The sequence below is a fragment of the Scardinius erythrophthalmus genome (assembly GCF_964197995.2).
Source record: "Scardinius erythrophthalmus genome assembly, chromosome: 3".
NCBI lineage: Eukaryota > Metazoa > Chordata > Actinopteri > Cypriniformes > Leuciscidae > Scardinius > Scardinius erythrophthalmus.
The window spans coordinates 51,077,435-51,103,932 of NC_138223.1; the positions used below are offsets into that span (position 1 = coordinate 51,077,435).

Sequence of the window (26,498 nt, forward strand, 5' to 3'; positions counted from 1 at the left end):
TGTCCCAATTCAATTCTGCATCCTCCGAAGTCCGTATTCGAAGGCCGGTTGCGTCATCGCGGCGCGACGAAGGCTAAAGCGACGCCAAATGCACCCTTCGTTTCCCCGTGAAAGGAAGGATACATAAATGGACACTTTGCGGACTATCCTACCCCATAATTCATCGCGCGGCGGTGACGACAACATTTTTATAAAAAAAAAAAGACGGCCGAGAGTTCGCTGGTGGACGGCAAATTCACATTTAAATGTAAGTATTATGTTTTCATTTACTCAAATAACTTAGCTAGTGAAACCTGAGTTAAAAGCCACAAGTTTTTCTTTCTTATAAACTTCACCTTTAACTCCATCACCATTGCGTGGCTTCATTTGTCAGGTGGTCTGAGGCAAAACTTGTGCTAATAGTTTAATAATTGTTTCAGGGAGCAAGGAGCAGACAGCTCAATTTATTAAACTGCAATTTAAAAAAAAAAAACTAAATAAATTAAATGACATTTTATTGTAATATTTGCACTAGTCTGTCAAACTTGTGTAAATAAGAAATATCACTCACCCTATAAAGCCCACAACAATAGGAAAAGCAGTAGATAAGGCAATGGGGTTTCACTTGTATGTGTTTTTGTAGTGCTGTCATGCAAGCCATGTCTACAAAGGTTTTAACCAAATTTGAGTATTCATGAATATGATTTCTGAATATGAATGATTTTAAAAATACAAAGTAAGAAAGTTGAGATCACATCTTTGCTGAAATGTATTGTGCTGTTGTTGTTAACAAGCCATGGTTAATTTGCTCTGCCTTAGGATTGCACGTGTCCTGGGACAGGTGAGGGTGTGAGTGGGAAACCCTCGGCTGAAACTTGGCCCTGGTTTGTCCTCATGGATGAGATGTTGGGACAGAGGCATTGCACCCTCATTGCCTCAATCCCTGAGGACACACCAGGGCCGAGTTCAGCAGTGTGTGACCAAGAAGAGGAGCCAGGGGCAGCAGCAGCAGCAGCACCAGAACCACGAAGAAGGCGAGACAGAGAGGACGAGTTTTTGGACTTGATTAGAGAAGACATGGGACTGCAGAGGCGAGGAGAGCACAAGAGAGAATGGACAGGCTGTTTTCTACGGTGGCCCAGTAGTGCACAACACAACGACATTTAAAAAGCAAACATAAGTTCACAACACAACGAAATAAAGCCACAACACAACGGAAATAAGCCACAACACAACGGAAATAAGCCACAACACAACGGAAAATCTACAACACAACGAAATAAAGCCACAACACAACGGAAATAAGCCACAACACAACGGAAAATCTACAACACAACGAAATAAAGCCACAACAAAACGGAAATGCTCCCGACCACTAGACGGCTCTCGGAGCGCGATAAAGTTAGTTTGACGCGCTACCACAGCGCTTGATCCCAGAGGAAACGTCTGCCAATTCCTCCAAGTTGTTAAAACGTATAATTTGTATTAATTAAAATTACTTTTAACATTCAAAAACAGACATGTTCAAAATCCAAAGCTTGATTGTATTTGATAGTAGACTGACTTAATACAGGTGACTTTTTTCCAATACCCTTCATGTATTTACAGTAAACATTTTTTTTAGGAAATTTCTGTAAAAGTTTTTTTTTTCTTTTATCATGTCACAAAGCTTGTGGTTCTAGTGACCAGACTGACTTATTATAGGTGGAATTGTGCCAATACCTTCCTATTTCAACAAATGTTTTTTATTTTTATTTATCAAATTATATTATAATAAATTATACGTTTTAACCACTTGATGGAATTGCCAGACGTTCCCTTATGGATCATGCGCTGTGGTAGCGCGTCCAAGCGTTCTCGAGTATAAATCAAATACGCAGCTATAATTCATGTAGGTTATTTTGAAGTAATATTTTATGTCTTTATACACTGTTAAAACTAATCGTGGTATTGATATATTAAGACTGCTGACTCTATAGAACAATGGCTAGGAAAACTAACTTTACCGGGCTCCGAGAGCCCTCTAGTGGTCGGGAGCATTTCCGTTGTGTTGTGGCTTTATTTCGTTGTGTTGTAGATTTTCCGTTGTGTTGTGGCTTTATTTCGTTGTGTTGTGGCTTATTTCCGTTGTGTTGTGGCTTTATTTCGTTGTGTTGTGGCTTGTTTCCGTTGTGTTGTGAACTTATGTTTGCTTTTTACATTTCGATGTGTTGTGCACTACTGGGCCACCGTACTTTTCTCTTCTTGAAAGAATGATTGAAAAATATGTATATATATTATATTCTTTAACTTTTTTCACTTATATTTTTTTAAAAGGAAAAAAATTATGCAACTTTAAATGTGTAAATAAAAGAGAATTCATTGCTCTGGACATTGTTTATTTTTGTAATGACAGTCATAATTTCTACATGAAACAAATTCTTCTATAACGTTTTTCCCCCAACTATTTACAACAAACGTTAAACATCTCAAAATCAACATAAACATTTAAATTGTACAGTACATAAAATAAGAAAAATGATGTAGACTTGTATTCAGCTGAGTGGGAGACCCTGGTGTGCTGCTGGACCGGGATGGGCTCCACAATAGAGACCCTGGTAAGGCCTTTCTGCTGGTGGGACATCATCTGGGATGGGCTCCAGAGTGTTTGACTGCATATTTTCACTATCCACTAAGTTGTCTACCAACAGGTTTGCAGGGCTGACTCATGGAATAAATATTGAGATACTTTATTACACTGAAGTACTTTTAATAACCACTAATACCGCTTTGGTGAAAAACTACTAGTCATATATTTCTAACCCTAGTTAAGCAAAATTATCTTGCATACTCTAATGTACTTAAGGTATCAAGAGTAAAAGTAAAGGAATTCTGGAGGGGAAAAAAACTTGTCAGGGTTTTTATGATGGTTCTGCTTTTATATTACTGCATATGTTGCATTTTACTTCGGAATATTTTTAAGGTTGATACATTTGTGTAGTTTATTGTAAAACAATGCATCATATTGTAAAATAACATAATTTTGTAGTCCTGTGTGGGAAAATCACTTCGAGTAGCCTACCGGACCGGTCTAGCCTATGGAGGATTGTTCTTGTCGCCTAGCAACAGTAGTGACTGACAGCTGCCGATCACGAGCGGGAGTTACATTCGCACTGGACTTTATTCAACTGGGTTTTTATATTCAAATAGGGTTGAAAACCTGTGTAAATATATTTACCAAGGTCCATTTATGTGCATAATAAAAAAAGAATACACTAGCCTACAAAATCGCATCAAGGTAAGATATAAATGAACATTTGAATCTTCGGCTAAGCCGAAAGTACATGACCTGAAACATCCTTAATACCATGTCCTCCAGTAAAATATAAAAAATGACAATTCTGGCTCCATAGCTGTTTACTTAATTTTATCAAATGAATTGTCAGGATGGCAGCATACTCTCGCACCGTTGCTTGGCGCCTGGAGCGGTAATCGGGAACACCTGGCTGCGCAATTAGGAAATCCTACGAAGGGTGCATGGTGTGTCGTTCGGAGGACGCATAGGCTGCATCGTTTGAAGTCCGCAGCCTTCGAAGGATGCAGTCTTCACATTGGGACACAGCTAGAGTCTCTTTCAGTCTGTTTCAGATCTCAAGCAGACAGCGAATAAGAAAGAAAAATGTTAAATTTGTGCTTTGTGGATAATGGTAATAAAATGTAAATAAAGTTTCAGAGACCAAATACCCCAGATGGAGGGAAATATTTATTTCAAATTAACATAAAAACAACAGAGCCCCTTGAGATAAAAAAAAAACCTAAAAAAAAAAAATAATAAAAACCATAAATTAATTATTATATTGCTGTTGTAGAAACTAGAAAGGGATAGTGTTTGAAACGGGTTGCCATGACATAATCATATCGGAATTCATACCTTTTTTTTAAAAAGATTGTGATAAATAAAATATTTGGCATCAAATATTACTTCTTGTGTCATAAATTCAATCTTATCAATTTCAGTTTATGCACTGTTTCTTTGTGTGGTGTGCAGGGCCGGATCTAGACATTTGGAGGCCCTAGGCAAAATTCATGTTGGAGGCCCCCCCCACCCCCAATAAAACACACTTGAAACAAATATGATTCCTAACCTTTTTATTTATACAACATTTAACTTTAAATTTAGTATATTTTTACTTACACAGTACATAAGTTTGGACAAATTACTATTTGTAATGTTTTTGAAAGAAGTCTATAAATCCTCATCAAGCCTGGATTTATTTGATCAAAAATACAGAAAAATAATATAGTGAAATATTATTACAATTTAAAATAATGGTTTTCTATTTTACTAGGCTATACTTTAAAATATATTTCTGTGATGCAAAGCTGAATTTAGTGTCACGTGATCCTTCAGAAAACTGATTTATTATCAAATGTTAGAAATGGTGCTTAATATTTATTTTATAACATGTGATACTTTTTTTCATGATTCTTTGATTATTAAAAAGTTCTTTTAAAAAAGTCTTCAATATCACTTTTATAAATTTAACACATCCTTGCTGAATATTCCTGTTTTTTTTCTGTATTTTTGATCAAATAAATGCAGGCTTGTAGCATAATAATAAACTTCTTTCAAAAACATTAAAAATAGTAATGGGTCCAGACTTGTTACTGCACTGTAAAAACTAAAGGAGCCTCAAGTATCCTGTTGGATACTCAAGGAACTTCAAAATGTAATTTAGGTGCCTCAAAGCTCTTTTTCCTATAGAAGGGTAACTGGAGGAGCATTGACAATCTTTGAGGTTCTTGCTGGAACTTATGGGATCCTTTAAGCACTTTGTATTTACTTCAGAGGTTCTGGAGTCACCTTTTCATTACTATGAGACCTCGAAGTGCTTTGGGGGAAAATAGAGGAACTTGAATGCGATAGAAGGGTTATTGGAAGATCTTTTAACATTTAAGTGGTTCCTGGAAGATCTCTTAAGTTAAAGCCAGCATCTGGAGGAACCCAATGGTTCAATGAGGCCTGAATTAGATTATTATTCTATTATTATTATTATTAGGCCTATCCTATTATTATTATTATTATTATAGGCTACTTAAGTTTGATTCAGTATACATACCCAGGTGAAAAAGACGTACTATTAAATGTATTAAAAATGTACTTGAGTGTGTTTTTAGTAGACCTACATTACAAATATACTTTAATGCATTTTTATTATTATTATTATAGGCAAGTTTGATTCAGGATACATACCCAGGTGAAAAAGATGTACTATTAAATGTATTAAAAATGTACTTGAGTGTGTTTTTAGTAGACCTACAATACAAATATACTTTAATGCATTTTTAATACATTTAACAGTAACCTAGTCTTTTTCACTTGGGTAGCTTACTTATATTTAGTATAGGCCTATTTTATTAAGTCATTTAAACCTTAAACAACAACACTAAATAATAATAATAATATATGAAGAAGAAGAAGCAGGAGGAGAGAAGTTTTATTCAGTCACGAAACTGCTGCTATTCCTCTGCTGTCGTCGCTTCAGTGATCCTCGCGCTGCTCGCGCGCAACAAAGCTCAGCTGATCGACGTCATCGGTTTGAAAGTAACGGCTCCTCTCATCAAAGCTTCCGCCGTTTGTTCGGCTCTCCATTACAAGGTTTGTAAACTCGCCAAATAAATATAAATACAGAGTCTACTCACTATATATTTAAACACACACATATATATATATAAACTAAATTTATTATACATTACTACGTTTTTACAGTGTTTACCACTCGTTTATTGCACAGTATCTGGTTTTAGCCGCGATGCTAACTAACTACGTTGATCTAATGAACAAATGGAAATTATTGACTTATTGTCTTAGATTGATTTAGTCATTCAATTCAACATATTTTGTACAACTGTCTTCAAATTGCTGATATAGCCTAACTAATTTAGAAAATTCTCTGATTCTTGGCGTTTGTTATGAATAACAAAAACAGGTTATAGTTTGCTCTGTTTTTGTTTAGCCTAACGTTAACTTTACTTACTACAGGTGCCCTCATTCTCTCGAATACCATTTTAAAGCCATTTACTGGTCAATAAATATTATGTTGTGAATAATCAGCTTTGTTCTTTTGTTTCCCCAGAACAACCATTACATTTCTAAAATAATCTGAACATTTCAGTGGCAACATTGAATTACAGTAAGTTACCTGAACCACATGCAGTACTTTATTACTATGAACTTTCTCTGTGTGCAATTGTATTGTTTGACTGTGTACTTGTGTTTTTTTAATCAGTTACTCTCTGAAAATATTTTCTCATGATCTCAAATCTCATTCATGTTACTCAGAAAAATAATATCACAGGTTTGATTCACAAAAAATGCTATAGACATTTTAACTCTGAATTATAACTTCAAGTTTAGTCTTTTTCGACAAAAAAAAAGGAAAAAGCTATTAGGCTTCAGAAGACTTGCAACACAACCCATAACACATGAGTTGTGAACTCATTGATTATTTTTAGGATCTTTTCTGGGACATTTTTGGAGCTTAACCATTTTTACATAAATTGTTGCATTGAATTGAACTAGACAAGTGTACATAAGAATGGTTTCATGAATGATTTACACATTTGTTTTCTTCTTGTGTTTCATGCAGTGAAATTGAATGGTGACTGGGGTTGCATTATGCCTGAGATCTGCTTTTGGTTTCCACAGACAGAGAGTCAAACAGGTTTGGAACGTCACAATTATTTAAATTTCACAACTATCACTTTAATAACATTACTAACAGTAAATTTTGTACTTTGCAGGGATCTCAGTAAGCTGAAATACAAGTTTGATCAAGAATAAAAATCCTCCTGTAGACCTGAAAATCATTGAAGTGCCTGGACCATCCACCAGAAAAGAAGAAAAACAAACGGAAAACGATGCTGTACCTTTTCACTTTTCTAACTCGTTAAGTATCTCATACCAACTTGGTCCCATAGTGACATTTTTGACCACAAACGAAATTGCTGATCGTGTGGATTCTTAGTGAAATGACTGGAATTCACCAGTGAACATTCACAGAACAACAGATCATTTTACTGCACCTTAACTCTGTTTCCGGGTCGAAGCCTCTACTTCCTCTATCTTGTTTCATGAGAATACTCAACAACCATTTATGAACACTGTTGATTCAAGTCACACATTTAAGATTTTCAAAAGCCATAGTGTACATTACAGTCTCCAGTCTAACGGCATCCCAGACTTAAACATTTTATGATTCAAAATAGCTGAATAACTAACCATCAGAGATTTCAGTATAGAGATAAAGGTTACAGCACAATTAGTGTATATTAGCACTGTTTGTTTGTTTTTGGCATCTGATAGAGCTTTTGGACTTGGAAACAGTGATGTCAGACTTACCATCGGACTGAAACACAAATGTTTTAAAGTTAAGTATGATGGACATTTTTAATTAGTTCAAATGTAATTTTATTTACATTGATTTATTTCGTGGAACATATGTGTTTCCATGCATTTTGTTGAGATGTCTTTTCTTGTTTATCTATTGTATATACATGGTTGATTATTCATGTTGCTTATGTATTATACTATTTTTTTGTGTATTCATTGATATTAATCTGTAGTTAGCTTTTTTCCCCATGTGCATGGAAGTGTATGTATAAAAATGAATATCAAATATGTAATAAACAATTCTTATTTTGTATTTGGTTCAATTTGTTTATTATAATAGATGTCAAAGGTAACCATAGTAACAACATGAAATTAAATGTAAAAAAAAAAATGAAATTTGGTTCCTGGAGGCACCCAAAGTGGTTCCACACAGTGCCTAATATAAGAGTTCCTCAGGAAACCTGTGTGGTTCCTCAGAGAACCGCCCCTTTTTAAAGGGTGCCTAGAGGATCTACAGACGGTTCCGCCGGTGTGGCAAAGTGAAGAACCCCAAAAGGTTCCTCCAGGCACCTTTAATTTTTACAGTGTGGTAGCCTATCAAACTTTATCTAAGCTAATCTCTTTTTTGTTTAATGAAGATGTTATTGTTCTTGTTGTTATTTTGCTGTTTTATTCAGTTTATTCACAGTTCCAGAATACAACTTCAGTAGATGAACATGAACGTGCTTTTATAATTTGTCTGCGTTATGGGCAGGATTTTTCCCTCCCATTTAATCAATAATGACTGCAGATATTGTCATATTATTAATATCAGTAATATGTTATTATGTATTGCATTGCTACCTTAAATATGCTATACACAAATCAAGTGGAAGAGAAAGACACGATCGCTACTGAGCAGGAAAAAAAATCTAAACTAATATTCGTATAGGCTATGATGTCAGGGTATTATCTAATCATCAGCATCAGAATATAGAAGATAGACCCATATGAGATCCTTTATTTGAAACATTTAAAAATGTTGCAGTGTGTTGGTTTTTTAACTTTGAATACAAACGTCTTGTCTTTTACTTTTGTAGCTTTTTTACTAGTCAGCTCTGGACGCGATGTTATTCACTGATTGTACGCGCAAATTCAAAGCGTCGCGTCTGGGCACGTTAATGACGCTCGCGCTCTTTTAAACTCACAAAGCGGTGAATGATTTTTCCAGAAATGACGCTGATCTACAGTAGCCCACAAGTTTATATTTAAAATACATTGCAATCACACCAAAATCGATGACCTGCATTACGAGCTGTGCTTCTTTGCGTGCCTATTTCTGCTTTTGCTTCGCACTCGCAGCACCTGATGGATGCGTTCGTTGACCGCCTCTGATCGCCTCTGACGTCTCCTCGGACTAAACTGGCTGGCGCCTCTATACAGTCATGGGCTGGCGTTAATGTGACGTAATGTAACAGTCTATGGTTAAGATAAACATCGTTACTATTTTTAGTTGATTAATAGGCTACATTTTGAAATAAATTGTAGATAGGACATTTAGGCTAAATTTTTTTTTTTTTTGTCCCTCTGTCTGGGCCCCATCCCGCCAATCGGGCCCTAGGCACGTGCCTAGTTTGCCTTTGCGTTAATCCGGCTCTGGTGGTGTGTGGAAAAACAGATACATTTGTAAGGAACATTTCACATTTTGTTTTTATGGTTTTATCCCAGTAACGTCAGAAAATTACCTCAGTTTTCAAAATGAATCATGTATCACGTGATCATAAACGGACGGCAAAAGTGCTTCCTCGAAGTGACCATGTATACTTTGCTAATTCATGGAATGACCCTTCTGGAAAAGATCAGATTGTGTTCACTTGTTTTCGACGGGCTGTCGACGTTGGGTAGCGTAACGCGTCACCGTTTCGCAGAATGAGTGAAAGACAATCAGATGTTACGGTGGGTGGGACTAGTCAATATTACTTTATGACGCATTACAAATAATCTGACTTGACAGGCTAAAGAACGAGCTTCTGTGTTTTATAATGAGGAAATAAATTAATTATATAAAATAAACGATACAGTAAAGCTGTTTTATTGAGGATATTATTAATTCACTTGTTTCTTTTCCCACAAGATGCAGTGCTTTGACACTGTGAAGAGAGGTAAGTTGCACTATACTTTATCTACATGTTATGTCCATCAGAAGACTCTAAAATAATGTGTGCATGCATAACACACTTTCAGAAATATACATTTTAATTGTCTGATTTTTTAAAGGTTTACACTGAACATTTACATCAAATAATGCACTTCATAGCCACATTATGCACTAAGTACAGAGCTGAAGCAAGACTTGATGACAATCAAATGTGTTATACTAGCTCTCTTAATTATATATGAAAATATGTAATAAACAATTACAGACTATATAAAATTCAAATATTCAAGGAAACATAGAGTGATAAATTAGTAAATACCTTATGAGAAAGTTAACATTATATTAAAAATATAATAGCACTATTTTGTTAGTCATCTAAAACTATTTTTAATATCAGCTGCAATGCTCCGCACAATTTTTCTTGGTGTCTTGAACATCATCTTGGTTCCTCCAGACATGGTTTTGTTCAGTTTGTCACTTGCATCTTTCATCAGCAGCTTCATTCATCAGCTCAGGAACATCCAACACTTTTTTTTTTATGAAATCCATGTCTCCCTGCTTTAATATGTGATTTGAATCGTCCTTATGCGCGCGATTCCTGTGTGCAAATTATGTGGAATGATGAATGACACTGCACGTTTAAAATATCAAAGCACACACATACTGTCCCTCATGTGAGCAATTAAATTCATATGTCATGAATTTTTCTTAATACCCCCCACCCCTTTATTATAGGATATATAGAGGGTATCTTAATCAACTTAATAATCAACTTTGTCTCCTAAATTATTTTAGAAAAATAAAAATAGTCATAAATGATTCAAGAGTATGGAGCTTTAAAAATGAATAGCAGCTCAGATCATTTGCTCTTTGATGAGAAATGTTTTATTGTGTTCGCAGACTTTAGTATTTTGTCAAATCACTTTTAAAACTCTAGAAGAGATACGCGTGAGATTACTGAGATTTGTTTTGTAAAAAGAAATAATAATCACTCTTACTCTCTCTTTATTGTCTTGTAGGAACACTTGAAGTTTTAAAGGTATATTTATAAAATATTATCAAAAAAGTTTTGACCTCAAAGATAGTCAGATTAATAAGTGGATTTGATGTTGTTCTTACCTGAAGATGCTGATGTTGGAGTTTGTCAGATGAGATGTATGTAATGCCTGTATGTAAATATGAAATTTGTGTGAATTATTTCTTCAAATGTATATTTTGCAGCCAAAACAATAAAACACCTATTTTTTTTGTAAAACTTTTATGTAAAATACATTTGTAAAACAGAGAGAGAGAGAGAGTGAGTGTGGGGGAGAGAGTGTGTGTGTGTGCGTGCGTGCGTGTGTGTGCGTGCGTGTGTGTGAATCTAAAAATGGCTTTAAATGTTTTGCTGATATCTTTGTGATGTGTTGATATCTTTAAGTTAAATCAGGATCAGGTCAAAAGGAGTCTGTTCCAGGGAAACACACACCTGTAACCTTGTCTGATTTCCACAGAACATCGTGTGTGTCTGCAGGGAGGGGAGATGGAAAAAATAAATGCAATAATAGTCCACGACTTTTTTTTAGCTCAGGATTTAACACAGTTTGTAACTGAGACGAAAGAAGAGTTACAGGTTCAGTTACTGCAAGAGAAATTCCTCTACAGTCACGTGGAAGATAAACGGGAATCTTGTTGTGGTTATTTTCAATTATTGTCCAACAGTTAAATCTGGAGTAATTATGCTGAAAATGTACTCATGGATGTGTGGCCTGTCCCGTAACAAACACATTTACAGCAGCCAGAGAAAACCCAATATTGAAATATTAAGGGCCAACTGCCCAACTGAAGTAAACACTGATCACCATAACGGTGACAATTATAACTTTCAATCACCATAACGGTGATAACTTTCAATAAAACAACGACATCTAAATCTCTATCAAACATGGCAGGGCCCCGTGTATATAGTCCAGGTTCAACACGTGTGTGTCAGTTGGGCCCGGATGTATAATAGAAACCTCTGGCTCCATCTAGTGACAAATATTAGTTAATGTCTATTGAAAGGGCCCATATTCGGCACAGTGGCTCATTAGGAAACACTGTCGACTCACAGCAAGAAGTTATCCAGTTCGAGCCAGGAATCCTTTGAGTGTGGAGTTTGCATGTTGCATGGGTTGCATCAGGAAGAGCATCCAGTTTAAAATTTGTGGAAAACCCAATGTGTTTGTGGGGAAGTGGACACTGCAAATGAGCGGGATTAACGCTAGGAAAAATATATGTTGAAAGGGCCTCAATTATGCTTTTCTTCAATATGTTCCTTCATGTTCACTTATAATGTTGGTAAAGTTTTTTTCACAAAAAGCAGTCGTATATTCGTCAAAAAATGATTATTTTCTAACATCATTTGACACTTTCTCTTTCAGAAACACTTTGTGGCTCATATAATGATATCAATGCATAGGAACAATTATCAACACATTAAGTTGCTGGACATTCAGTAAAGTCAACTAAAAAGTGTTAGTGAGGACATTTCTTTGTTTCTTGTTTTTTAAGTGCGCACAATACAATCTCTCATTTTATACCCCATTAACTCTCCAGCAAACCAATGTATCCTCACCAGTACATATTTGAACAAACAATGTGCATTTTACAAACCAATATACTTTAATAAAAGTATCCAATGTGTATTTGATCAAATTAATGTAACCAATGGGTCTGTCATTCAAGCACATATTCAACCTGTAAACCAGTACAGTATGTTTTATTTCCTGAACAGCCTTTCATAGTTTCTTCTTCAGGTGAGCTCAGATTACAGCTGGTGTGTGTTCAGTCAGTTCAGAGGATTAAACACTTTATCTTTCTTTTCTTCACTGGGGGCCGATGTAGAACCGCATGAATGACTTCATTAAACACCGTCTTAAGGCCTCGCTGTGTTAATGCTGAGCACTCCAGGTACTTCACAGCTCCTGTTTCTGTAGCCATAGCCAGACCTTCAGTGAAAGTGACGGCGGTCATTTTCATCTTTTCCAGCCTTTCAATGGTGTCCTTGTCATCTCTCAGATCAAGTTTAGTCCCAATAAGAATTATCGGAGTGTTGGGGCAAAAATGTCTGACCTCTGGAAACCATTTCTCACGGACCTTCTCAAACGAGTCTGGATCCACAAGAGAGAAGCAGATCAAAACTACATCAGTCTGAGGGTAGGACAGTGGTCGAAGCCTGTCGTATTCCTCCACTCCTGATGTATCCCACAGTGCCAGTTTCACTGGATTCCCATCAACAGTCTCACTGGCAGAATAATTCTCAAACACAGTGGGGATGTGCTCCTCTGGAAAAGCACCGGTGGTGTAGCTGATCAGAAGGCATGTTTTTCCCACATCCCCGTCCCCAACAATCACACACTTTATGGACTGCATCTGTATCCACGTATCATGCTATCCTGTTAGCTGTATCTGTCAATTAATCAATAAAAGCTGATTTGCCAATTCAACACACAGCGATTCCACACTGAAAAGAAGTAGAGAGTCGATGAAAGTCGAAGGAAAATGTGAAGTTTCGATTTGAAGTTAACCCGCCTGATCGACTGCATTCCAACATATTTGTTGCTGTTCCAGTTAAAGGTGCAGTAAGCGCTTTCTGAGAAACACTGTTGAAAGTTGATCGAGCACCAAAAGACACTTGCAGCCAATCAGCAGTAAGGGGCGTGTTCACTCATGAAGGGGGAGGGGCCTGCACTGCTTACTGTGTTTGTGAATTTGGGGGGCGGAGCTATCAAGATAGGGATGTGGTTCTTTTAGGTAAGTGTTTGTTTAGTTGATTTCAAAAATAAACAGTGTTTCTCAGAAATTACTCACTGCACCTTTAAGTAAACAGCCACTCCCCCAAACTCTCAGATGCTAAATGAGGTCAGAAGAAGGTCAGGTTGGCAAACTCTCTTAATTATGTATTAGTAATTCTGACATGGTGTGAACGCAGCATAAGCTCATTGTTTTAGTTCAGGAGGAACTATAAAAGACGGCTGCTGTTTGTTTGTGGTGCTCGCTGACTGACGTCTGTCTACACGTGCTGATGATGCGTGATGCGCGGAGACTATTGATGATTACGTCTTTATCATCAATAAGTAGCCAACAACATCTTATCATATTCCTCTGGCTTTTCTTTCCATGAAAAACACAGTTACAGAAGCCAGAGAAAAACTAACATTAAAATATCAAGAGTCAAACAGCACTACTAAAAAGACCAGAAACACTGATCAACATAATGGTGAAATCAAACGTAACTATTATTTTAAATAAAACATCTACAGCTAAACCAAAAAAAAAATTATTATTTAAAGACGTAAAAGATGTCACAGTACAAGACGATTTAATGTTTGTAAATATGTAAGTTGTGTGAATAAGTTCTTCAAAGGGATATTTTGCAACCAAAACAATAAGAAACAGTCCGTAACTTTTGGCGCTCTAGAGGTTAATAAACCGAACTGCTGTGTCTTGCTGAAGAACATTGTAGCCGGAGCTCATTCTCTCTGTTTGTGTCTATAGAGAGTTAAGCAGGCTCTGGATTACTGGATCACTGGATCACTGGATTACTGGATTACTGGATCACTGGATCACTCCTCAGCGGTGCGACCCGACCGGTCTAAAGTAGTCCCAATATAAACACGTATTATAGGAGTACCGTAGTGATTCAGGAGAAGACAAAAACACGGTTTGGAAAATGGAAAATTGTAATTTTTGTCCCTGAGTTTCAATATGCGCATCTTTTATAGCCCCCTTTTTCCTGAGCTAATTATTGGCCAAGACTTTCCGTCCCTGGAACAAGCTTCTCATCTATAACAATCCTCTATACTAAACAGTAGATGGCACCATAAAGCCTGTTCACAGATGATTGCTTTTAAAATATATTATTTGGGGTTTAAACATTTTGCCCAAATAGAAGAAAAAAATATCAGGTACAGTATATTTAATGTTTATTAAATCTTTTAAGTAAAACGTGTGTGTGTGTGTGTGTGTGTGTGTGTGTGTGTGTGTGTGTGTGTGTGTGTGTGTGTGTGTGTGTGTGTCTGTGTGTCTGTGTGTGTGTGTGTGTGTGTGTGTAGTAAAACTTTTATGTAAAATACATGACTAAAACAGAGACAGAGAGTGTGTGAAAGTGTGTGCATGCATGCATGCATGCATGCGTGCGAGTGTGTGTGTGTGTGTGTGTGTGTGTGTGTGTGTGTGTGTGTGTGTGTAAATCTAAAAATGGCTTTGAATGTTTTGCTGATATCTTTGTGATGTGTTGATATCTTTAAGTTAAATCAGGATCAGGTCAAAAGGAGTCTGTTCCAGGGAAACACACATCTGTAATCTTGTCTGATTTCCACAGAACATCATGTGTGTCTGCAGGGAGGGGAGATGGAAAAAATGTATGCAATAATAGTCCACGACTTCATATGGGAAATCTAAGCTGATATAATGTAGGCTACTTGTTTATTCATTGGTTATGTGTCTGAACAACTATGGCCACTGCTCCAAAATGTGCTATGCAGTTTTCAATGAAGCAACAATCATTGAAATTATTTTAATAATTTTTAGTAACAATTATTTTAGTAAGTTAACTTTAAATGAATATGTGTGAACCAACCCACAGTGTGACTGAATAAGAGAAAAACAATAAAACAATAAAAAAATCATTTGTAATTTATTTAAATGCAACTTAAATTCTGCACAAGGCAAGTAGCAAGTTTTGCTTGATCAATAACACTGACATGGAATATAATCCAGTATAAGAAAGATGTTGCATAAAAATTATATAAATGCATATGTTTGCATGGACAATTCACAAAGCAAATCCTTCCCTATAAAGGGACCATGATGAATATATGAAAGAATATTGACAAATATGCATAAAGAATCTGTTTTCTTAAGATAAACAAAGATTCATTTGATGTGACGTTTTTCAAGTATGCAAACACTGAAAACTAGAGGACCAGAGAAAAAAATTACAAGTTTAGTTAGCATAGTTGTTAAATGATGTGTTGATTTATAATGTTACAATATTAAGACATCTGTAGAGACATCATCAAACAATCTTTAAATGGGATTTTTTCTTTACATTTTTGACCAAATCTCAGATAATTTTGCAGTATACACATGGCTATATTCATTCTCGTTGGCAGCAGGCGGCGCTGTTTAAGCAGTATCAATTATGAGCCCTTCCAACTTTCATACGCCCTAATCGTCAAACACTCTCTTAACACCATTAACAACACCATGCACAACTTTTTCTGGCGCCTTGACAATCTCTTTGGTTCCTCCGACCACCGCGCCGGTCACTGGAGACGCCAGCAGAAGCGCAGTATTTCCAACAGCTCCAGCGAACGAGCCGGAGCTGATGAGTTTCCCGGTGGCCTCTGCGGTGCTGTAAACGGCTCCCTTCACGATCCCGACAGGAACATCCGCCACGGCTCTGACCACGCCCACCGCGCACTCGCCCACGCCCAGCACCGCAGACCCCAACACATTGAGGAAGTCCATGCCGTCTCGCGTTTACAGCCTTCTGATTCCTGCAAGCAGAATATGGAGACAGCGTGTGAATGTATGTTTATTCAAGAGTCATTCCTGGGATGTGAATATTTTAATATTAATATTTCAGTCCCCCAGACTTTTTAAAGTGGTGTTTCACCACAATGAAATGTTAAAAGTAGTGCTCCGCAACGATTAATCGTGATTAATTGCATCCAAAATAAAAGTTTGTGATTACAAAATATATGTGTGTGTACAGTGTATAATAATTTTGTATATATAAAAACAAACATATGCATGTATATATTCCAGAAATATTTGCATGTATATACTGTAAATTTATACATAATTTATATTATATATAAATATAAATATTTTATTTATAAATAACATTTTTTTTTCTTAAATATATAGTCAAACCAAAAAATATTCAGACACCTTGCTATCCTCACTTATATAAATGAACTACAGTGTCCTGCACCCACTAGTAAAAATAAAAAAAAATATCAAAAATGATATCTGGTGTCTGAATAATTTTTGGTTTGACCATACATGCATGTGTGTGTATTCATATATACAAAATAATTATACACAGTACACACATATGTAAACACACACTTTTATTTTGGATGTAATTAATCGCGATGAATCACTGCACAGCACTAGTTAAAAGTGTTTCACAATAATTAGGTATTTCCATTATTATAATGAATAAAAATAATTATTGCATTTATATAATTTTTATCATAAAATAATGTCTTATTTCTGTCTTCTTATCCCCAGGGCACTTCACTAAATTTGTACTTCTAACAAAATGTGCACTGTGTCTATAATAAAAAAAGACTACACTGTAAAAGAAAAGTTGCAGTCTTCAAATTTTTAAGTCATTTAAACTAAAATTACATTAAATTGACTTATATCTTATATAAAAAAAAAACTTTTTTGATTAAAGCAATGCAAAAACATGTCGTCATAACTTGATCAATAAATTGACAACATATTTTTAATTGCTTTTACTCATCGAAATAAATTGTTAAATAAATAAACTGTTTTTTTTTTTATAAGTTATACAAGATTCAACACATTTTTTAAAGTCAGTTTAATGTAATTTAAGTTGAAACAACTTAAATGTCCAAGTTTATTGTACATGTACTTAAAACTTTAAGGCAGCATTTTTTTTTTTTTTACAGTGTATAAAATGATGTCCCTCAGTACGAACTCAACCCTATCACACCAACCATTCGGGTCTCTTTAACAGTGGTGCAGAATATGGTAAGTAGTTTAAAACCTTTTAAATCGTATTTTTGAGGCATATAACAATTCAACTCAACCCCATCACATAAAGTTAAGATGGAAATTTATTATTTTCAAAATTTTATTTTAAATCCATACGTATACAGTATACTTATTTCATTGCTGCCATATATGGTCTACTCTACACTACAGGAGGAGCAGTGGCCATTCTGAGCAAAAACCCTAAACGCCGTCACACTCAACCCTGTCACATATCTGTATATTTCTCCTTGTTTAGTGGTTGAAAACTTGTGATAGGGTTGAGTTTTTTTACTTCATTTATGAATAATTTTATTTAAAAAATATAATTGTTTCAGTTAATCTATAAATTAACCAAAATCATGACAACTCATAATTTTAACAAAAATATAATATTTATTACTTAAACTTTGACAATCATCCTACGTCAGGAATGGCAGCCACATCAGCAGCAAAAAATATGTTGAGCCAGAAAGAAGGGCACAATATGACAAAGAGACTAATTTAACAAAATATAAAATTAAAGGCAATTTTGTAATATCTGTCAAAATGAGCCTTTGTGTTAATGCTCCGGAAATGAAGTTACTGTACATGCTAAATGTGTTATACACAGTAAATATATGCTAAAGTTAGCTATAATATCACCAGACAGAATGTGAATACTGACCTGCTGTCACTGATGGTCTTGATGTTGGTCAGCTGAACTTTTTTAAATCAATGTTGAGTTACTCTTTATAGACTAACTGGAGGAACTGAGATCAAACAGTGGGAGTTACTGATCCAAAACCCCCCAGTAAACAGGAAGTGAAGATGTTCGTAAATATATTTATTTCTGGCTGAGAAGACGACATGTTCTTCAACATTTTTACTTTAATGTTCAAGTATCATGAAGAACATGCTCCTCATCATCCATGAGCCTGTGAGTTTGGACAAGAAATCACTTGTTGAAATGCGAGGAGAAACCTCTGGACTTTATTTATTTTCACTTTCACTTTCACAGACTTTCCTGTAAACTGGGGTGATGATTCATAAAGTTGCTCTTTCTCCCTGATTTAAGGCTTTGAAACCTTGACATATCTTTATTTTTTACTTCTACAGTCTTTCCTGTAAACTGGGGCTTTTCTTGAAGCTGCTCTTTCATACGGTAAATGCACATGTGAAGACTGGGGCATCTGTAGCATATTACAATCTGTGAATTCAAATTGATTATGACCATCTGAGCCATTGTACAATAAATATTTGAAACATTTTTTGGTTCTGAGATTTCCACAGATAATACATGTACATGTTTTAATATTTTGACCACTTCTATTATTGACTGCTATGAGGACGTGAAAGCAGTTTCAACCAGTATAACTAAAAACATTGTCTATTCCCAATAGCTTTAAACACTATTCTAAGTATTCAAACGCTGAAAAACAGAGGGACCAAAGACAATTTACACAAAAGACAAAATGTGTGACACAGTGAAGTTTAATTAGCATGACTGTGAAACGATCAGTGTTGATTTATGATGTTACGATATTATGAAGTAATTGGTAAAGGCATCATCAAACCATCATTAATTGTGAGTGTATAAAATTTTGTCTTTTTCATTTTTTATTAGTGATTTTTCTCTAATTTATTAGTGAGTTTCCAGGAGTTATTAAAAGGTGTACACAATATGAGTGTTGATAAAAGTCTTTAATCGTCTAAAACTTTCTCAACACCATCTACAACACCCTGCACAACTTTCCCTGGTGCCTTGATAATCTCTTTAGTTCCTCCGGACACCGCGCCGGTCAGCGGAGACAGTAGCAGACCGAACCCAGCGTTCACTCCATCTCCGGGTGTGCTGGCGCTGTCGATCTTATCGCAGGCCTCCTTCACGCCCTCAACGGCTCCCTTCACCACCCCCACCGGGACATCCACCACGGCTCGGACTACACCCACCGTCCCCTCCGCCACACCCGACGCCACGGCGCCCACCGCTTTGAAGAAGTCCATGACCTCACGGGATTTCTGCCAGCGGAATATGACACAGCATAAGTATGTTTACAGAATCATTTCCTTGTTTGCTAGAACTACTGTAGAACCTATTCTGTTCACTCTTTTGTACTCACAATCAATGAAAACTTGGGAATATCAGGTCACTTTAAAAGTTTGATTTCTGGAAGGCCTAAAATTAAGGTTTCTGTATATTTACAGTAATAAATACATATATTTATACATTACTGTAAATAAGCCTATATGGAATTTTTTTGTCTTGTTCAGGGTTTTTTTTTTTTTTTTTAGCATCATTTTGCCTGTGTTAATGTCAACAGCATACATTTTGGCACAGATGTGTATTTTTATAGGAATTTTACTATTTCACCCTCATTTCCTTTAATAAATCTATTTTGCACTAGTAACACAAATTCCTCTCAGGACCTTAAGGACAAAAATGTCCCCAATTGAAACACATTAAAACTGCAATTTTTAATCCAAGGGCCATTTAACTATAAAGTAATGCACTCTTTATTATTAATAGGCTTTCATTCTGTTGGTAAGGCTTAAAATTTTTACTATTTTTTACCAGATGGTGCCATTTTTTTTCAGGTTTGGCCCATAAAGCAAATACTCGCTTTATTCCTGGTTTCTGCTTATACATATTATATTATAGAGCCAATTGGATGAATTATGCAGCGATAATTGTGTGGATAAACATTTGGTACTGCACCCTAACAAACTCTTACTGAAAGCTGATTTTTTTAGATATCATCCTCAAATTTGGAACACAACTTTTTAACACAAGATTTATGGCTTTGAATTTCTAGCAGTTTGAGTTCAATATGTTTCATAAAATATACATTTTATATAAAATAATTTTCATAAACTTAAACCTACATTTTTGGTTTTACTAAAAAAAGTTTTTTGACACAGGCATTTTGGTCCACTATGGACCTATGTGTAACTTTTTTTAATTGATGCTCAAGGGTTAATATTCACGCAATGGTAATAAATTATTCATAATTTATTGATTATCTCTGATTGTCTTTCAATGTGATAAACAAGTTAGGTCAAAAGTAATCTAAAAGTAGTCCGATTATATTACCTAAAATGTGTAATGTAATGAATTACATTACTAACTATATTTTTTGTCATGTAATTTGCATGATTGGATTAAGAATGTCATCAATATATATACAATTATTTAAGCATTCGGAATCATACAGTGCTATGCATAAGTATAGACACCCATGCTAAAGTTGACTAAAAAGAGGAATAAAAAATCATCTTTTGGAAATTGAACTTAATGCCTTAATTTTAAGGACCAAACTTTAAGGACACCAATTTTCTTTGTGAATGAATAATGTATCGTAAATAAATAAATGTTCTTCCTTAAAATACAGGGTGCATAAGTCTGGACACCCCTATGTTAAATTCCCATAGAGGCAGGCAGATTTTTATTTTTAAGTATTTTTAAGTTTTTTTTTTGTTTTGTTTTTTTTAGGATACTATGCATCCTGATAAAGTTCCCTTGGCCTTTGGAATTAAAATAGCCCCACATCATCACATAGCCTTCACCATACCTAGAGATTGGCATCGGGTACTTTCAATAAGATCATCTCTCAATGCAAATCAAACTAGCTATTAGGCTAACTAAAATAAAACCATGACAATCTCTAGGTATGGTGAAGGCTATGTGATGATGTGGGGCTATTTTAATTCCAAAGGCCAAGGGAACTTTATCAGGATGCATAGATGCAAATAAAAATTGGGAATATGGGAATGGGAATTTAACATAGGGGTGTCCAGACTTGTGCACCCTGTATTCTAAAGAAGAACATTTATTTATTTACGATACATTATTCATTCACAAAGAAAATTGGTGTCCTTAAAGGTTGGATTTTTCCTAATTTTTTAAATTAAGGCATTAAGTTCAGTTTCCAAAAGATGATTTTTTATTCGTCTTTTTAGTCAACTTTAGTATGGGTGTCTAAACCCATAGCACTGCATAGCACTGTAATTGTACATATTAAGACATAAATCCATGACACAGTACTGACATGAGCAAATAGCTTTGGTTTCATTATTATAACATATAATAGATTTCTTACTGTCAACTTCTTCGGAGCTGGAAGAGTCGGTGAAGTTTTTAAAGTTGAGTACACCTGTAATGTAAATGCAAATGAGGTTACTATACATTCTCAATGTGCTGAATAATAATATATCATCAAATATAACTTGTGAATACTGACCTGAGGCCACAGATGATGTTGATGTCAGATGAGGTGCTTCAGATCAGTGTGGACTGACTATATCATCTCAAGGTGGTTATATACGCACTGGGGGAACGGAAAACTGGGAGTGATTATGTTACAATGCTTTTTTTGGAGTTCAGTTTTGGATGATGCTGTGCACTATTAACCCGGTCTGAACCTGTAACGTCTCTGTTAATGTTTTACAGAGAAGAAACAGCAGCAGCTCTGACTGGATCAATTCACTCTCAGGAGACGAGTACATGCCAGTCAAAACCCCTCAGGAAATAAGACCAATGGTGAAACATCAAAACACTCAATAATGAGGAAAAAAAGTTGTTTTCTTTGTTGAAAGGGACACCTACATTAACTTTAGTTTATCTACTCAGCTTTCTAAAATGCACATCAGCTTCTCAGTGAAGAATAAGCTCAGTTTAAATAATATATATATATATATATATATATATATAGTGAGGAAAATAACTGACCTTGTACTTACTTTAATTTTCTGTTTCAGTGCTGCTCTTTCACCCAGTAAAGGCTGATATGAAGATTGTAAAATGTGCTGAAGTTTTATCCCAGATAACAAGTTACATTGAAAAATTCCAAGTCAACACTGATGTGTCACCAGTAGATTAATACTGTGACGTAATGTTGTTTCAACATCATGTTTGCACCCTCAGTTACGCACACTAATGTTAAAATTTCAATACAAAATAAATAAAAAAATCAATCAATAGCAACATTAAAAATACAACCTTACAGAATGAAATCAATGTTGAATCAATGCTTTTTTAAAAACCTTTTTAAGTGATATGTTTAATTGCAATCAGTATCGAGTCAGGCCATTGAAGACCATCTCATTTTGAAGGATTAGGATAGGAAGGCAGCCTTCATTACACGATCTTCTGTGTATTTTAAAGGATACATCTAGTGTCTCCTTCGTGTCCTCCAATCTCTGGACTAGACTGAGCCTTTCTACGATGCAGCCTTTCATTTGAGAAGCATCCATTCATCTTGCTATTTAGGGAAGCTCTAAATCTGTTCCTCTGGAAATGGATTTCCAAGTCCTTGAGTTTTGTTCTCGATTTGTTATTTCCTTTCGACTTTTTGCCATTGTCCATTTAAGTGAGACACTCGCCCAATTCCTGTGTTTATTCGTCATGCTCCTAAACAGTGCACAGAAAATCAAATACTTCAAGATGTTCCTGATGTTCTCTGCATGATCCAGTTTCAATGTCTTCTGCTGCTTGTGGCACTGAAATGCAAATCACAATTTCACAGAAATATGGCAAAATCACGAAAAGCTGTTTTAGGAAGATTTTCAAGACTCCCGGCAGTTGTTACACTCTAAAAAATGCTGGGTTATTTTTTAAACCCAAATGCTGGGTTGAGCATTTTGACTATGTTGCTGGGTTATTTTCTCCGTAATCAGCTGGCAATGACCCAGCATTTGGGTTTTGGAAATTTTGACCCAGCGCCTCCTCGCGACTCGCGAGTCGCGCGCTTTTGTCCACACTGTTCAAATCACTACGTCAACAGGAGGACGAGAGGTTCAAGCAGGAGCGAGCGTAAAGGTGAGCAACCCTGTTTTATTACAACTTTCCTAATGTTAAGTAACGTTAACGTTAGTCAAAGAAGTCAGAAAGTCAACAAGAAGTTATGTTGAAATTAACTATGAATTATTGACGAAGTCGACGTCTGTTGAACTAGCGACCGTTATGCTAACGTTAACGTTACGTTACACATAACATACATTATTTTTACACGGTCTGTAATCAATTATTCCACTTAAAACACGGTTACAATGTCTAAGTACAGTTGTTGGTGTCTGTTTTATCTCCAGAAATGTTGCGGGTTACTTGATTTCGGCGGTGTTGGATGGATGCAGTGTAACGTCACTGGCTGGATATGTTAAAGAAGCTGTAAGTCTAACGTTACCTATTATTTAACTGTGTTTGTTAGTCATTTTCGAAAGGTAGCTTTACATAAAATATTGAATTATGCTGCAGTATGTTCTCTGTGTTTGGGTGCGTGCGCCTTAATTCAATTTGGCTAAGCATTTCTGCAGAAAACAGTGATGTCATCGTCCAGCTCAGTACAATTCTTATCAAAAACTGTCATTGTTCATTTAAAGTCAGTTCAGTGTTGCTTCAGTTACGTTCAGAAACTATGTAAAGATAATCAAAGTAGTTACTGAAGTACAATTTGGTCTTAAACCGGCTCTGAAAAAAAGAGTCTTTCAGTTCAGTTCAGTTCAGTTCTCATCTGATATTGTCAGTGCAATTAAATCAATAATATTGTTGAAAATTAAGTGCCCCTAACTAAGCCAGTAGCACCTCAATGCAGTACACAAGATCCGAGGGGAGGAGTCGGATCTTATATAAGGGGTGGAGATTGGTAGGTTTAGGGGTGGAGATGGGTAGGTTTAGGGGTGGGTTTAGGGATCAGGGGGTGGAGATTGGTAGGTTTAGGTATGTAAGGTGGGAGGAGTTGGATTTTATCCGACTCCTCCCCCCGGATTTTATGCTCTGCAGTGAGGACCATCTCAACTAAGCAAGCCAGAGACAACAGTGGCAAGGAACCCACACTCCATCAGGTGACAGAATGGAGAGGGAAAAAAACCTTAGGAGGAACCAAGCTTATGTATTAAATAGCCTAATACAATTTATTATTTTGGTTTGTCATGCAATTTGGTTCACAGTCATTAAATAACTATGATGATCATTGAATCGTGAATGATTTAAAAAAAAAACTGCCAGGAAGAATAAACATTAACAACATTTATTTATTATTTTTACTTATCTTGAAACTGCAATCAAATAAGTCAATGGGCGCAATGGGCAATTATTATAACGATAGACTAATACATTGGAATGAATAAAAATATTCTATGAAATATCTACAGGTAATTTTATAAAATATTTTTTAATTATCCACAAAATTAACATTTCTTCTGTTTACAGTCTTGTGAATTAACAATAGTTAATTAAGCTGTTAAAAATTATTTAGTCTATTTTTTTTTTTTTTTTAATTAAGTAATGATTCATTCAAATTATTTATATATATATTTTTTAAATTAACTGGAGCCAGCATAAAAATAATTTTTAAAAACATTGTACATGTAATACATGCTAAATTTGTAAAGATATTACTAATCAGATGTTTCCTTCTTTTCTTTTACAGCAATGGACATTTTTGTTCAACAAATCTCCTCAACTGGAGTCTTGAGTGCCTCATTGAAAAATTGCTGGTAAATATGTGATGAACAATTTTGTATTTCAAATTCTCTTTCTTTGTAGGTAATCTTTTTTTCACAGTTTCATCCAGTGCCAACCCTAACCCTTAAAGGGATAGTTTGCCCAAAAATGATATTTAACCCATGATTTACTCACCCTCAAGCTGTTTGAGATGCATATGTCAATCATTTTTCAGACAAACACATTTTCAGTTATTTTAGAAAAATGTCTTCGATCTTTCAGTAGTTATAATGTCAAGCAATGGGGTCCACCTCCTTCAAGTCCCAAAATGTGCATGCATCCTTCACAAAAGTAATCCATCCGGCTCCAGGGGGATAAACGAAGGCCTTCTGAGGGTAATCCGTGCGGTTTTGTCGTAAAAATATACATATTTAAAACTTTATAAATGAAAATATCTTGTTTCCGGTAGCGGTCGATGCGCGTTCACGGAGATGGATGCTGGTGTATGACGTAGGACGTAGCGTAGAAAGCGTCTTGACGTAGAATGAATGTAGAGTTTTGTTTTGCTCTGCTCTCTGGCTGCGCTGTCACGTTCGTTCTACGTCACGACGCTTTCTACGCTACGTCCTACGGATTACTTTTGTGAAGGATGCATGCACATTTTGGGACTTAAAGGAGGTGAACCCCATTGCTTCACATTATAACCACTGAAAGATCTAAGACATTTTCTAAAATAACGGAAAATGTGTTCGTCTGAAAAAAGATTGACATATGCATCTCGAACGGCTTAAGGGTGAGTAAATCATGGGTTAAATATCATTTTTGTGCGAACTAGACTTAATGTCAAACCATGTAGGGTGAATTTAAATCAGTTATATTGTAGGGCTGGCATAGGGTACCACTTCTGTGCCTAGTCGTTGTCAGTGTAATTTCATAGATAGCCGTGCTTGTTTGCCCCTTTCTTGGTTTAAGGCAGAGGTTCTCAAATGTCCTGGGACCCCCATAATTTAGGATGTCTCACCCAATTAAAATTTTGCAGTCTGTACTAATGAGCTGAATCAGGTGTGTTAAATGAGGGAGAGATACAAAATGTCCAGTGGTATGGGGTCCCCAGGACGGGTTTGAGAAGCACTGCTTTAAGGGATAGTTCACCTCAAAAGGAAAATTCTGTCGTCATTTACTCACCCTCATGGTATTACAAACCTGAATGATTTTCTTCTCCTGAACACAAAAGAAGATATTTAAAAAAAATGTTGGTAACAAAACAGTTAACAATAGCCATTGACTTTTATAGTACTTTTTTCCTATTATGGAAGTCAGTGGCTACCGTCAACTATCTTGTTACTGACATTCTTTAAAAAATCTTTCTGTGTTCAGCAGAAGAAAGAAACTGCAAAAAAAGTTCCAAAAAAAGGTTTGGAACAACGTGAGGGTGAGTAAATGAGGCGAGTAAATTTGACATGAGGGTGAGTAAATTTGCATTTTATAGTGAACTATACCTTTAATAACACTAAATGTTTTCAGATTACCAGAGTACATATTTAACTGTTATATAATATTTAAGCTAATTTCACTCATTCTAAGTTGACCTTAGTTAGAAATACACTTTTCTTTATTTAAAAGCTGATGAACGAACAAGTTCTAATTTGCCATTTTTCTATTCTTAGATTCCAAAGGCATACTAGCACTTACAATCCTGCCTGTCATTCTTCCCCCGCCTGTGTACAAGATTGGCCACAAAACCTTTCGGCCAACTATTCAAGAGACAAGAACCTCATTCATTGATGTACAACCGGTAAGTAAAACAACAGGGGACAAAAAGAGCAGGCTCATTT

General features: G+C 35.6%; 2 protein-coding genes and 1 long non-coding RNA gene across 3 annotated transcripts; 1 reads left to right on the plus strand and 2 right to left on the minus strand.

Annotated features, from left to right (window-relative positions):
• Positions 1-6,060: 6,060 nt before the first annotated feature.
• On the plus strand, positions 6,061-7,212 carry LOC308687737. The gene is made up of 3 exons (XR_014029787.1): positions 6,061-6,152; positions 6,609-6,683; positions 6,763-7,212. It is a non-coding gene; the product is annotated as an uncharacterized lncRNA (long non-coding RNA).
• A 5,090-nt stretch (positions 7,213-12,302) lies between these two features.
• rac1l (Rac family small GTPase 1, like) lies at positions 12,303-12,881 on the minus strand (the record flags this gene model as incomplete). Its single annotated transcript, XM_081361337.1, has 1 exon — positions 12,303-12,881. The coding sequence occupies one exon, from the start codon at positions 12,879-12,881 to the stop codon at positions 12,303-12,305; it is 579 nt and encodes a 192-aa protein (XP_081217463.1).
• Positions 12,882-15,131: 2,250 nt separating this feature from the next.
• LOC308688357 (uncharacterized protein) lies at positions 15,132-18,236 on the minus strand. The gene is made up of 2 exons (XM_081361360.1): positions 17,911-18,236; positions 15,132-16,012 (listed from the first exon to the last, which is right to left on the minus strand). The coding sequence occupies exon 2, from the start codon at positions 15,981-15,983 to the stop codon at positions 15,681-15,683; it is 303 nt and encodes a 100-aa protein (XP_081217486.1). The 5' UTR covers positions 15,984-16,012; positions 17,911-18,236; the 3' UTR covers positions 15,132-15,680.
• Between the last annotated feature and the right edge of the window lie 8,262 nt (positions 18,237-26,498).